General features: G+C 42.4%; 1 protein-coding gene across 1 annotated transcript in view; it reads right to left on the bottom strand.

The window, feature by feature from the left end:
• Positions 1-842: 842 nt before the first annotated feature.
• LOC138971475 (U1 small nuclear ribonucleoprotein 70 kDa-like) overlaps positions 843-15579 on the bottom strand; it is a gene marked incomplete in the record, with an annotated part of 136690 nt that continues 121953 nt past the window's right edge. The window contains 4 exon segments of the mRNA XM_070344211.1: positions 843-3549; positions 6072-6298; positions 6980-7085; positions 10271-10372. Of these exon segments, the coding sequence (XP_070200312.1) occupies positions 3140-3549; positions 6072-6298; positions 6980-7085; positions 10271-10372 (845 nt within the window).

Raw genomic sequence — 15579 nt, 5'->3', positions numbered from 1 at the left:
CCATTCGGGTCCCTCAAAGCCACGTCGGTTGAAGGTACGCTTTAAAAAACAACCATCCAAACTCCCACTCGGCTACTCTCTCTTAGCTCCCACAGTGCAAGCCTTCTTTATGTAGAAATCACTATCACCAGCGCTAAAAATGCAGATCATTTGCACATCGGAGTGCTCTGTTTCCTGTTATACGTATCTCTACAAGTGCAGTCTTCCTCCTAAGCCTCTAGCTTGTTTTGTGGTACAGATAATATTCCAAGAGCTCCAAGTCGAGAGGATGCAAAAGGGGACGCAATCTTCTGTCGTGGGCGTGCATGTCTTATTGACGGTTTCGCCCCTTGCACTTTTGCTTGACTGACGGTACCTGAATTTGGTGTTCTGAAGCCTCTGTCAGTGTGTTTGTGTGTGGTGGTGGTTTTTTTTTTGGGTGGGGGAAGGGGGGTTGTGCGCATGTCTTTTTTTTTTTGGGGGGGGGGGGGGTGGAAAAGAGAAAGATAGAGTGAGAGAGAAACAGTAAATATGATATGCAATATCTTCATGTTAAAAAAGTTTTCTCTCAGTTTAGAATCACGATCATCTCTTTATTTGGAGGTAAAGTCTCCCGTCTTATTCTTACCATGCCAGATCTGAAGCCTGTGAATCATTGCACCAAGGCCTAAAGCTGCACATTCTTACATGGGTCTTATTTTTTCCCTGAGCTAGATTTATTCCCTGTTGACTTAATGGGGAGAGGTAGATATATCTGTAAGACTGTTTCACATACACACGCACAAACACATGAATGCACGCACACACACACACTCATGCACACCCACACACATGCATACCCACACACACATTACACACACACATTAACTGATCAGGTCTAGCTTTATTGACACAAAACTGGAAGGTAAACAAAACACAACACATACAAGATAATCCAAATCTAAAGCATTAAAATCAATGCACAACTTATCAATCAGGTAAGATGGATAACTGTTGCAAAAAGAATGTGCACAATAACTACTTGCTGACAAGAAATGGGGTGGGAGGGGATTTGCTGGGTATGGCTATGGTGTTAACTGTCTCAATTATTCTAAGAAGAAATGAAAGAGATTGAAGAAGAAGAAGAAAAGAAAATGTATTTGTTATTTTTAGCATACACTGACTGTTCAGTTCAAGATGGAGTAAAAATCTGGAATTTAAAACACTGCACGGATGAGTCTGGTGCAAATAACCTATGTTACAGCTTGCAACATCATTAAGTTTGAACAGAAAAAAAACCCAATTGAAAACTTAGGTTAAAACACTTTGCATTTACAAGAATCTGAAAAGACAGTGATGTTACCTAGAAAAATTTTGCTTGTTTCTTGACAAAATAGAAATAAAAAGAATTCAGGAGAGAAAAAAGCATGAATCATTTTTGGTGCCAACTATCTCTTTTTCAAAACTAAATCCTAATGGTGATGCTATCATACCAAAAAAATGACAGGCCATGACTTGAACTAGTAGCTAGTGACAATATGTCTGGCCCTAGTATGAGTTACAGGAAGACATTATTTAAGCGTCAAAGAAACGACGTCAGAAAAAAGGGTGGTGGTGGTTTAACATCGTGAAAAACTAAGAACTTCCCAAATTGGATCTCACTACAATCAAAATTCTAGCTGTGACTTAATACTTACCATACAATACTTACCGAACACAGCAATACACCAAGAAATGAAATCTACACAAAACATGACATTCATCTTGCCTTAGTTACCTAGTCAACAACATACACAAAACACACCTTCCCCGATGCAGACAATTTGCTATTCAGCTACAGAAGCCCAACAATTTTTCATGGCAATGTTTCAAGTTTAACAAACATCCTAATATTAAAACAACTTTGATTAAAAGCAACACAGACTTACCTTACATTTTACCTTCCTTAAAACTTATACATCCTTTCCAAAAGCAATCTGACTGTGACAATATTTAATTCCAAATAAGCTGTCGCCATGGAAGAGTTTGAGTACAAATTCTACATTTTTCAAATTCACACATCAGTTCTACAGGACAGTAAGATATTTCAACAGAAGTGCTACAGAAAGTTAAAATCACATTGTCATTCTATCTTTACACACAGAATTCTACATTGCCGACAACCTCTTCATTCAATTGTACGATGTTGAACACCTGAGAAACATTTGTAACTGTCTTCTGTGAGTCAATTCCCCCCCCCCCAAAAAAAAAAACTAAAGCGCATTAAATACATCAAAAAGCAGTCAGTAACAGCTGAACACAATGACGTTAAGTTTTCTTTGACCACAGCACTGACCCTCCGATTCGTTGTTCCTCTCTGATTGTCTCCCTTAGACAAAGAAATATGATTTTTTTGCTTCTGTCCTTTCTGTACTACTATAAAATTACTGCTCAAGACTATGTTACGGACTTGTTATTCGCTGCTTTGACTGTGAAAAGACAAACACTTGTACCGATTAACCAGTACATTACTTTTTATTCCTTTTTATTATTGATCATTTCTCTCTGTGATTCTATTGATTGGAAACAGCAATTAACAGACTCATGTTTGTTGACTATGGCCATCAGGAGACAATTTTATGTAAAGCTATGTCTCCTAAAAATGCCCTTCAAATGATTGACCTCTTTCTATCTAAAATGTGTGAAAATCAAACAAGCTTCTTCAGGCCTTCGTGCTGGCAAATTTGAACGTAATAGAGCACTGATTCAATTGAATTCAGAACTTATGGATTGGTCACACATCAACTTAAACTCACATTGAATACTCAACTAAAAGCAGACTGACTTTATCAACTGCATATGATACTGGAATAAAAGCAGCTAGACCTAATCCGAGGGCTAGTCAATGTCACATGCAGACGCTACAACTTCAAGAGCAAACCAGTCCATGAAACTCGGGTGACGTTGGGTGTAGTCCCCTGTGCTACATTGGCTGATAAAGTCTTGTTGTGCAGCACAGCTGTCTGCTAAAAAGCAAGCCTAGCCTGCACACACTGCCTGCCGCTGCACAGTCCTCCCAGAACAGCAAACACCCTCTGTCACTTCCTCAACAACACAAAAGAGAAGAATTGTGCAAAAATGCACTCGCTCTTCACACGGTCCGGTCCATATCTGTGCTGTTCTGTGTCTAGGCCGCTGCTCCTTACTCTGGCTTGGTGTCCTCTTCCCCTTCTTCCGGAGGAGGGGGAGGGGGTGCGAACCCCTCGGAACCCCTCGCGCGGGAAGACTCATCTGGGTAGCCCTTGTCGGACGGCTCCTTTTTGATGGTGACCTGGCTGTAGTCGAAATTGAAGTCGTCTCCGTCGTTGCCCTGGTAACCGCCGCCGTTGTTGTAGTTGTCGTAGCCGGCTCCGGCACCGCCATCACCGAAGGGTGGCTCCAAGGTGACGTCAGGCTCCTCCTTGACGCGACGCTCGCGGGAACGCCGGCTGCGGTCGCGAGATCGGCTGCGTCGGCTCCTCTTGCGATCGCGGGATCGGCTGCGTTTCCTGTCGCGGGGGGATCGGGAGCGTCGGCTGCGTTTCTTTTCCCTGCGCGAGGCCTCCTCTTCATCTGAAAACCCAACAGAACAATTAGTATTAGTGCTTGTTAAATTAAAGGAACATGATATCAAAAAAAGAAAAGTTAATGTAGTCTGTGTAAAAAAAAAGTCTCAAATAGTTTGAAAATGTTGCAAAAACACTAACCAAAGCAGACTGAATTATCCCACACTACTATCATTTTTAAAGCGAAAGGATATTCTAATTACCAAAATAAGATCATAAAGCTCACATCCACTAAATGATTCTGTATCTATGTCTTAGCTCCCATGAGTGCAGTAACTGCATTCAGAAATGGAACATTGTTACCCTCCTATATATACAATGTAAAGGAAATTAACTTTGTGTCTCTCTTCATCTATTCTTATTTCTCTTTTACGTATTGATGCACATCAGAACATGTACACTAACTGTTCTCTTTCTCTCTCCTTTCCTATAGTTTCCTCCGTCTTTTTCGGTGCAGTAGAACCCCCTTTTAAGACCCCCCAATTTAGGGCGGGGATGTAGCTCAGTCGGTAGCGCGCTGGATTTGTATCCAGTTGGCCGCTGTCAGCGTGAGTTCGTCCCCACGTTCGGCGAGAGATTTATTTCTCAGAGTCAACTTTGTGTGCACACTCTCCTCGGTGTCCGAACACCCCCCGTGTGTACACGCAAGCACAAGACCAAGTGCGCACGAAAAAAATCCTGTAATCCATGTCAGAGTTCGGTGGGTTATAGAAACATGAAAATACCCAGCATGCTTCCCCCAAAAGCGGCGTATGACTGCCTAAATGGCGGGGTAAAAAACGGTCATACACGTAAAATTCCACTCGTGCAAAAAAAACACGAGTGTACGTGAGAGTTTCAGCCCACGAACGCAGAAGAAGACCCCCCAATTTAAGACTCCCTTCTTTTTGAGCCATGATTTTCTCAGATTTTTGGAAATCTTTTAAACTAGATCATTGTACTCACTTCCTCTCGTCTTTTTGTTTTATCTTTTTTTCTCAAGTGTTAATCATGTAAACCACAACACTAACTGTCCCCTACCTCTCTCTCTTTCTCAGGGGCTCACATCCACGTCGGACATCGGACAAACACGCATATGTTTTCCAAATGTCCTATACATTTTTCATGCAAGAGGACATATGTCCTATTGTTTTTGTCACAAAGTGGTTATTGTCCGATTATGCTTTCATTTGATCCGGACATTATCAGTACTTTCCAATTTTCACTCTCTTTCTCGGAGGGCCTTCATCATTGCAGGGACTGCTGTAAAGAAATGCTTGCTCAGAAACTAACTCTTTTTGCATTGAAACATGCACCAGAACTGGTGGACACCATCGACAATGTCAAACATGAAATCAAAGCAGTTTGCTTGAGGAAACGGTCGTCAGCAACTCAAACTTCTCTGTTTTCTTTTTTTAAGAAAATCTGAGGTGACTTTCTTTGTGGCCCCGCCCCCTCCCTCTGTAAGGACCCCCCTCCATAAGGACCGATTTTTGTCAACATTTTCAAGGTCGCTAGAGAGGGGTTCCACTGTACTATGACCAAGTCGAAATTTCGGATAGGACACAATAACAATTCGGTCCCTTCAATTTCGTCTTATCCGGATTTGCCTGTACAGTAGTTTGATTTGCTATTTTATCGATGTTTTGTGAAGCGATGTGTCTCTCCAAGCAGACGAAACTTGGGGAGACTTTATGTGCTTTTTATAAAGAAGAGCTTCCAAGGGTCGCAACTCTGAATGCTCCAAGCCGGTTGACAGTTGCCTCCCTTCGCGGTTTTTTTCTCCGAAAAAGCAACATGCCGCCTAAACGAAAATTGGTGCCAGAAAAAAAATATGTCCTATTGATTTATTTTTGTTCTGGACAAATGTCCTATCACTTTTGCATTGTCCAGGACATTTGTCCTATGCCACCTATCATGGATATGAGCCCCTGCTTTCTCTTTTTTGGTGCAGTGGAACCAATTGTAGCCAGTTGGTCGCTATCAGCGTGGGTTCGATCCCCACGTTCGGCGAGAGATTTATTTCTCGGAGTCAACTTTGTGCAGACTCTCTTCGGTGTCCGAACACCCCCGTGTGCACACATGAGCACGAAAAAGATCCCAAGTTCACAGCGAAAGTCTCAGGGCTTGGAAAACACGAAGACACGCATGCATCATCTCTCGTCTCTGATTATCATGATCGTATTTCGATACTTTGACGAGACAAACCCAATGCTGGTGTGTCGAAGAAGACAGCCACAGCGGGCTTGTTCGAATCAAAGTATCACACCATATCTTCAGCGTATTACCAATACCTGTCCCAACATAGACCAGTTGGTCTAAGAGGACGTTAAACCCCAATAGTCAGTCAGTGGAACAACTTTTAAGACCCCCCAATTTAAGACTCCTTCCTTTTTGAGCCATGATTTTCTCATATTTTTGGATGTGGGTGCCACTGTACTCGCTTCCTCTCATCCTCTATTTTTATCTTTTTTCTCTCCAGTGCTAACCATGTAAACCACAACACTAATATTCCCTCCATCTCTCTCTTTTTTAGTCGATTCCACTCACCTTCCGGGGCTCTCTCCTCCCGGTCACGGCTGACACGCCGACGTTCCACTTCCTTGCTGCGACTTCTCCGCCTGTCTCTCCCCTCCCTTCCACCACCACCACCACCACCGCCACGATCTCTTCTCGGGCTGCGCGACCTTGACCTGCGTCTCCTGTCCCTGCTGCGTGACCTCTCGCCGCGACCTCCTCCTCCTCGTGGCCCGGCTGCGGGAGTGTCGGCATCAAAGCTGTGAGAGCAAAGGGAGACAAATGATGGAGATTGTTCAAGTGGTGGAGTCAGGGCTGGTGGGCCTTGAAGACCCTGACGTGAGTGGACTTGTTTAATAAACATGTGTGTGTGTGTGTGTGTGTGTGTGTGTGTGTGTGTGTGTGTGTGTGTGTGTGTGTGTGTGAATGTGCACATGTGTGTATACAATTGTATGAGTGAGTTTGCGTATGTGTGTATGTGCTTGTGCGCACGCATGTGTGTGCTTGCGTGTGTGTCTGTTAGGGATTGGGGGGGGGGGGGGGGGGGGGGTTGGGGTTGGATGGGATGGGGGGGGGGGGAGGAAAGGTAAGTTGGGACTAAAGACAGGGCCAGTCCTTAAGGTGTTTATGTAGAAACTCAGTGACTCTGTGTCTGTATGTTGAGAGCACTAAAAACATGAACCCCAACTAATAAAACCTCTCAAAAAAACAAATCTACTTAATTTGCAGGTGCATGTTAATCGGTCAGATTATATATCAGCGCAGCTGCAGATAACATGAACACAGGTACTAGTACCACAATGCAATAAAAACACAGGTATTCATACCAAGATGTGATAAAATCACAGGCACTTGTACCACAATACCATAAAAACACAGCCTCACAGGTATGACCTGTACCCCAAATTAAAAAAAAACAACAACAACAAAACCAAACTCACTTTGCCCCAGCGCCGGCCCCAGTGGCGCCACCTGAGTAGTCATCACGTCCAGAGAAACGAGTGTTTTCCTCGGGTCCTCCCTTACGAGTTCCTCCCAGTCCTCCACCTGTAGATAGTAACGAGACAGAAAACTAATTAACAAGGGCAAGCTTGATGTATGGGTGGATGACAGAATCATTTCTGCAAGACAGACAACCTGGCTGACTCGATAGTCATTGCGCAGATCGAGAACTAATTAAGAACAGGTTTGATCAAATAGGTTTGAGGCTTGGGTAGACCACATAATTGTTTGTGGAAGATGGCTGCCTAGATGTTAATCAAACAGAAAAGTAATTAAGATGTACAGGTTTGGAGTATGGGTAAACAACATAATCATTTGTGTCAAATGGCTGACGAGGTGGTAATTAAGCAGAAAAGTAATTAACAAGTACAGTTTTGATGTTTACATAGACCACAGAATTGTCTGTACAAGAAGGACGATTGGCTGACTAGATAGTAATATTTAAGAGCAGAAAACTAAGTGTGAGTTGGTGGGAAAAGAAGAGAGGGTGAAGTGCAAGAGAAGTTATAAGGGGAAAGATAATTCTGTGGCTGCTTTTTCTTTATTTTGTGTTTAACGTCGTTTTCAACCACAAAGGTTATATCGCGACGGGGAAAGGGGGGGAGATGGGATAGAGCCACTTGTTAATTGTTTCTTGTTCACAAAAGCACTAATAAAAAAATTGCTCCAGGGGCTTGCAACGTAGTACAATATATTACCTTACTGGGAGAATGCAAGTTTCCAGTACAAAGGACTTAACATTTCTTACATGCTGCTTGACTAAAATCTTTACAAACATTGACTATATTCTATACAAGAAACACTTAACAAGGGTAAAAGGAGAAACAGAATCTGTTAGTCGCCTCTTACGACATGCTGGGGAGCATCGGGTAAATTCTTCCCCCTAACCCGCGGGGGGTCTGTGTCTGCTAAAACAGACAATGCACCTACTGACAAAAACAAACAACCTCAAAACAACCAACCAACCAATCAAACAAAGAATCTGTCTGCATACCACACAAAATGGTGCAACCTTGCACAAGGGACAAAGTACCAGGAATGATAAATACTCATACTGTACACAATCCCAGAGGTGGCAGAGATGTAAGTACAAAAAGGGGGAGTGCGACTGATTATGTCTGCTTGCACTTGACTGGAGTACACATGCTCCTCAAGCCAATAACGGCTGCCTTATCCTACTGTTCTGTAAAACATCTGCTTCAATGTTTACATTTGTTCCTTGTAATGAAGGATTGGAATATACTGGGGAACCCCCGTCTTTAAGATCTAACATCTGAGAAAATCATGTCTCAAGTTATAAAATGTAGGTACGTTTACAAAATAATCTGAAAAATTGGAGTCTTAACAGAGAGGAAGTTGTTAAACAGGGGAAAGTGTATGTGTGTGTGTGTGTGTGTGTGTGTGGGGGGGGGGGGGGGGGGGGGCAGGTGGGAATCCACTGTAACAAAAACACCTCATACTTGGGATAGTGTCATGTATTCAGTGCCCATGTTGTCCATTGACATTTCTGCCTGGATGCGCACAACTGTTAGCATTCAAAGCTGCCTTTTCTGCATAGATCTGATTGTAATCTCTGCATAAGTGGTCTCGCCAGAAATTGTTTGTTTGTTTGTTTGTTTGCTTAACGCCCAGCCGACCACGAAGGGCCAGATCAGGGTGGTGCTGCTTTGACATATAACGTGCGCCACACACAAGACAGAAGTCGCAGCACAGGCTTCATGTCTCACCCAGTCACATTATTCTGACACCGGACCAACCAGTCCTAGCACTAACCCCATAATGCCAGACGCCAGGCGGAGCAGCCACTAGATTGCCAATTTTAAAGTCTTAGGTATGACCCGGCCGGGGTTCGAACCCACGACCTCCCGATCACGGGGCGGACGCCTTACCACTAGGCCAACCGTGCCGGTTGGTCTTGCCAGAAAGAGGAAATGGGTCTGATTGTGTTCTGAAGTTGAGAATCATTGCTGAGCACTTCAAAATGTTGCACAGAGAGAGAGAGAGAGAGAGAGAGAGAGAGAGAGAGAGAGAGAGAGAGAGAGAGAGAGAGGGAGAGAGAGTGTGTGTGTATGTGTGTGTGTGTGTGTGTGTGTGTGTTGCACACATTAGTAATAACGCAGAGGACAAATCTGCTCTCATAGTCAAATATGGTACAACTGCATTTCATCCTCTCTTGGGTTTCAGCCTTTCTCCCTTACATAAATGGACTTAAAGAAGAAAAACTACATGCTTAACAGACTATAAATATTTCTATTGTTTTCACTTCGTGGCTAAGAAGAAAACATTAGTCTGTAATTTACACATCAGAATTACCCAGTATTGGGGGAAAATCAGTCACTTTAATCTGACTTAATCATTATTTACAAGAGAAACACATTTCAAACGATGCACAAAGTGCGCAATGCCGTAGTGTCCCTAATGCATTCTGTCAGAATGAGGGGAAATAATCATATCATATGCTGGAATTATCTCCCCAGGCCTAGAATAACACAAATGTCACTCCGGCCTAATTGGAACAGAAACCTGGTCGGGAGAACAGACTGAAAAAAGCGAAGTTCTTTGTGTTTTGTTTTTTTATTTCCTGGACAAGAGAGAGGAGAAAATTACAAATTTGATAACTGTAAGTGAATTACTCATGTTGTCGTCTGCACACTGCTCTGGTTGTACAGTATTTTACCCCTCCTCTAGCTTGTTACATCACACAACTTAAACCACTCACATAAATGTTCATGTAGGCAACTTAGTGGGAGGGGAAGAAGATGGGCCTGAGGCTGGATGGGCAGGGGATTTCTAAGTAGTTATTGTAACTTTCAAAAAATGTCAGTGCAGAAAAAAAGACTTGTTTTTCAATTTCAAGGAAAGCGAAAACTCACGCGTAATTGCTTCCCTTGCAAAGGAATGCTTTCTTTTTGTAAGCAACTGGAATTCCTCAAGATTTTATGTATTCCAGTGAGTGAGTGGGTGTGTGTGTGTGTGTGTGTGTGTGTGTGTGTGTGTGTGTGTGTGTGTGTGTGTGTGTGTGTGTGTGTGTGTGTGTGTGTGTGTGTGTGTGTGTGTGTGTGTGTGTGTGTGTTTTGGCAACTTTTACAACTTTAAGAAAAAAGTAAAACAGTCAAGAGACTAACTCTTGCAAACTGAAGCTTTTTAAACAAATTTAAATTTTAAACTAACTGTAATGGGTAAATCTGAACAGCCTGACTTTCAAGCGAGTTTAATTAATTTCAACTCACCTAGCCTGCGGGGTCTCCATCCCTTGACCGTACGACCTCTTTCCACGTCCACCAACACGCGACGTCCGTCGATCTTTCTGCCGTCCGCATGCTTGTAGGCAGCTGTGTGGGAGAAGAGGGGAAGAGCAAAGTTAGAGCCTTTCCTTTACGTGAAGGTATAACACTGAGAATTGTAAAAATCCTCACCCAAAAGTCCTCCGCTGAAATGGTTGTTGATTTTCCCTGTTGAATGGTGGAAATTTTGTTTCCAAGATCAATCTCAGCACATCCTTTTTCTGTCCTCCTCTTTATTATTAACAGCTATTGTGTTTTCAGCGTAGCAATAGGGTCCGATATTTAGACGAGACAAGTATAATGCCGACGAGTCGAAGACGAGTCGCATTATACTTGTTCCAGTCTAAATATCGGACCCTATTGCTACGCTGAAAACACAATAGCGATTATATAGCTGTTCTGACCTTGATTTGTTGTTCCAAACTTACAAAATGACAGTTTTTGCGTCGATGCGTTGATCTCAGGTTTTGATAGCAGACGCCGTTTCTTATGCGCATTAGTTTTGCGCAGGCGCCACACTGACTTTGGAACCTCGATTTGACAACACAGCCGATAAACAGCTTTTTATTAGTTCATTCGTATACAACAAAAAGAAGTTTGAGGTTTTTTTAATTTTGAACAAGACTACTTATGAAGAAGACCAAAACACAACATCAACGGAAAACTAGAAACAACTGAAGAACTAGGATGCAACAAGGGGAGGAGAAGAGAACAGCTAATCCATACAACGCGAGCAGACGACAGCGAAGTTTTCAGTTTGGGTGAATGGTATCGCTTGTCTCGTCATGAAGTGAATTTTTTAACCTCAGTTATAAACCACTACATGAATGTTAGTGCCATGGGTTGTACATCAATACTTCAGAGGGGAAGTGGGGTATTTAGTGTGGAGTTACGAGATAAGAAAGTCGGCCATTTTTGCCAATATGCTTTTGGATATTGGCAAAAATGGCCGACTTCCGTAGCATTATGCTTTGATGATCGGAAGAGACCATCCAATCACAGCCCCCGAATTCCCCCACGTGTCCATCAGAATAGCTATATAATTGTATATTCCAAGACTGAATGAACAATTTTCTAGACTCAAAGAACGAATTTCGAACTGCTCAGACCAGTCAGATAAATGATTGGGTTTACTACAGAGGAAGCAAAATAGAGAAGATAGTTATCAAAAGTCTTTCCCAAGGCAACATTTACTTACCATTTATTTCAAAATCATTGAAATAACACATTACGTCAAATTTGTTGTGAGGCTTTAGTAAAAAGTTGTGTTTTTTTTCTTCAAAATATGACCAAAAAAAATGAGAAGTGGTTCAGCAAAGACATGAATGATCGGTTACACAAGTAGATAGCTGACCGAGATGTGCTGAGACTGTGGAATATTATCTGCAAAAAACAGTTTCATTGAAAACAAATAATCATAGCACATTCATCAAACCCAAGGGAAACAGAATGAAGGACTGTGAAGTATACTTGAAACAAAATGCCAGAAATGACGTCCTCTGATCTCCTTCTCCTATGGCTTATTTTGTTGTGACATTTAGGTAATAACTAAACACACACACAATTTCCCAAGCTTGAAACTTGATACCCACTCAGAAGAAATAGCAATCCTAGATTGTGTTTGAATAAATGTCAAAGCAGAATGGTTGGCAAAGATCAACGGTGAAAACTTTCATTTATTTTGTTGCCTTTCAAATCCAGGGTGGCCTTAGAAGGTTTGAGGCAAAACATCACACAACCCAATGCTATGCTATAATTAACTGGTTGACACATTTCTACTCATGTGTTTGACAGCTTTGATGCAAAGGGCAATAGCAGAAGATGAAAGAGCAAAAGACTTACTGGTATTATTGTTTGGAAACAGAAAATACAGCTCCGATAAAAAAAAAAACTAAAAAAAACCACTACTTGGTTCAACAAAAAAAGAAGTATGTTACGTTTTACAATTACTTCATTCACCGCAACTTTCTCCTATCATGTGAGTGCAAACCTGCCCTTTTCATTCACAACATGATAGAATTATATGTTAGCTGAGCTGACTTTTCCAGGGTTTGAAGCTAGAAATGCTGGCATGTGCCAAGCATCACATGGTTGTATGCAACAGGTTTGAAAATGCAGCGGTCTCATTTGCACTTTTACTTTTTCCTTATTTTGAACAGCAGGGCAATTTTGGGGTGTCCATTAGAACTTTTTATATTTTTTATATCAAGGCTGACATTCAGCTGGAAGGAAACATTTCTTGGCTTGGCACAAAAGGTATAATTTCCTCTCATGATGATGAAATCGTTCTGTGATGTCATAAATCTGTGAATGTGATGAAATCGTCACTAGGTGAAGGCACATTTTTATTCTCTGTGATGACGTTGAGGGTGTGGATAAACGAACTGTGGGAATCCAAAAGATCGAGTGCACTGATGTTTATGCCCCATTTAAGCTAACGATTAATGAAATTAGGCAAGTTGGCCGTCCCATCAAAAGAACCAATCAAATCAAGTCAAATGGCCAGCCCAGCAATTTTCACCCCGTTGCACAGAACATTTTCTGACTGTTATTTTACGCCGATTGGATCAAATGCCCTGCAAGATACCGGGGAGCTGTTGCCGACAGCTTAAGGATGTCACCTAGATAAGCCGCAGCTTCTCAGAAGGAAGAACTCGGACAGGGGATGTTGAACTGCAGGGAAGGCTGCTGTGTCTCCACGACAGTTTACCCTTCGTTGTTTTGAGGTTTTTAAACACATGTTGTTTTGTTTGTTTTGTTATATCTAACCGTGAATGGGTTCGTGGCAGTAAAAAGAAGCGCATGGTGGTGTGAGAATGTTTGCCTGACGTCTGTCTATCATTCATGCACGCTCACCGACAAGAAATGCCTAATTTTGCTTGCACCTTTGAACCCAGCAGGTCTTTGCTCAAGAAATGTATGCTGGACAAGGCTGCATTCCCCAAGCATTCTCGAAAATCCGCAAAACAAATCATAACGTTTTTTTTTTACCTGATTTGGCGTCGTCCACCTACCTAACAGCCTTAACCCAGACCGTTTCGCGGGTTTCCGTTCACTGGTGGGCGCAGAATTAGAGAGCTGTTTTAGGGGACAGTGCAGAGTGTGACATAATCTAAGAGGGGGATGTAAAAACAAGTAGCGGGTATTCTCACAACTTATCTGGCGCCAGTCCGACTCAACCTGTTTCCCTCGGGCAAGACGAATCTACTTACATGGATCTTAAAGTGGCAGAAATGTGAGAGGGTCGTTCCAACATCTAAGTGAGAACATGATGACATGCACTTTTGCAGCATGTCTTCAACATGTCCTTTACTTTAAAAAGATGTGAACCCATTTGGTCACATTTCTGCCATACTTACCTGTCACCGCTTTTCCTGCAAAGGTTTCATCAAAGCATAATTAAGACATCATAAAAATGGCAAACAAGAAAACAAGCAACAGGTAAGATCACAGAGGGCCGACAAAGATACGGAGAAAACAAAAAACAGAGAAGACAGAGTACACCTGAAGAAAAGTCTGAGGAAACCTTCAGGAGACAATGCCCTAGAAACACGACAGCATAGCGTTTTTGGGACGCAAAGTCCCGATGGGAACAGGATTGGGGTGCTAGCTATATAGGATGTTTTTTTCGTACTCCTAGTTTTGTTATGCCAAAAATCCGCAAAACAAATCATAAGGTTTTTTTTTTTACCTGATTTGGCGTCGTCCACCTACCAAATTTTGATTTTGATTTAGATTTTCTGTTTGTGATCTACATACTTACCCCTCTGTCTACGTCACACCAGTGAATACATTCTTTAGACACACTTGGTTTTTTTCTATTGGTGTGGACAAGAGGAAAGTATAAAGACACAAAGTCCAAAAAAATAAACATGAAAAACGTCAAACAGAAACCCAACTTACGTCTTTGAAATGAAAACTTACGTCTTGAAACTTCCTTGCCTTTTTTTCCCAAAAAACCTACCACTCCTCAAAAACCTGAGCCAATCCGTTTTTTGGCGATGCTGAGACAGAGAGAGCGCAAAAAAAAGTGCCAAGCCGCTTTAATAGCGGAGGATGGAGGGTGTCGGTCTCTCTGTCTCTCTCAGGCAAAACGAAGCAAGCACCGCTGGTCTTGAAGGTTCCCAAGTAGCGACCACTTACCCGGCTTACCTGAACGTTGTTATGGAAACGCATTGCATCTCAAACAAACCGTCAACCCATTCGGACCGATGCCATCTATTATTGGCAAGGGTCAATTTTTTTTCTGGGAGAAGAGCGCTATTTATGGGCAGCATATGCCGTTGACACTGACCCCCTCTCCCCCCCCCTGTACATTTTGCGGAGACCAAACAATTCTTGGCAAGACAATATCTCCGGTTGACGCTGTTTCGAGATGCAATTGTTTCGGAACAACGCAGTTCGTGCATGCGCTGTGTGTGCGTGTATGTGTGTGTGTGCGTGTATGTGTGCGTGTGTGGCCATGCTCGTGGTCGGATGTTAATGATGATGATGTTGGTGGGGGTGGGGGGTGGGGCAGAGAGTGGGATATGGGGGGTGAAATGAGGGCTAAAAGGACTGCGCATGAGGTGTCCGTATCGATTTTTGGCTCTTTGTTTGTGTTTGACTCAATTGTGTTTGCGTGTCTGACACAAAAACAGTGCAGAGAAACACTGAAGACCAATCCTTGCCATGTGTGTGTGCAAATTCGGTTTTAGCTTGAGTGATAAAAATACTTCTGCAAGACGATGACCTCAATGCAGTTTACTTTCCACTTTTTCAAAACAACTTCCAGGAAAAAAAGAGTTATTTCTAGCATTGGTTTTTTAAAGAGGCTATAGCAATGGTTTCTTCAGTTGTCTTTAAAATATGATTGCATATCAATTGGACACTCTTTTGTAATGCCGCAAATGGGTTAAATTTCCACTGCAAAAATTTAATATAATAATTTTGTTTAAGGTGAATTCTGGTGCATGCAAATATACGCTCACTGTCAAGCTGCCTATAGTTGGACTTCGCGGGATGAAAATCACATAACTCTTCCAATGAAAGTGTGTGTGTGTGTGTGTGTGTGTGTGTGTGTGTGTGTGTGTGTGTGTGTGCGGCGTGTGTGTGTGTGTGTGTGTGTGTGTGTGTGGTTGCATGTGTGTGGTTGTGGTGTGTGTATGTGTGTGTTTTGTAATACAAAGTGAACATGTGAGAATCTTGCTCTGAATCTTTGTCCTAATGTGGCGAATCTGATATTCTGCGAATCACCGTTAAAAATGAAGGTGTCG

This window comes from Littorina saxatilis, linkage group LG7, assembly GCF_037325665.1.
Source record: "Littorina saxatilis isolate snail1 linkage group LG7, US_GU_Lsax_2.0, whole genome shotgun sequence".
NCBI classification, from domain to species: Eukaryota; Metazoa; Mollusca; class Gastropoda; order Littorinimorpha; family Littorinidae; genus Littorina; species Littorina saxatilis.
This window is presented reverse-complemented; position numbering and strand designations above follow the sequence as displayed.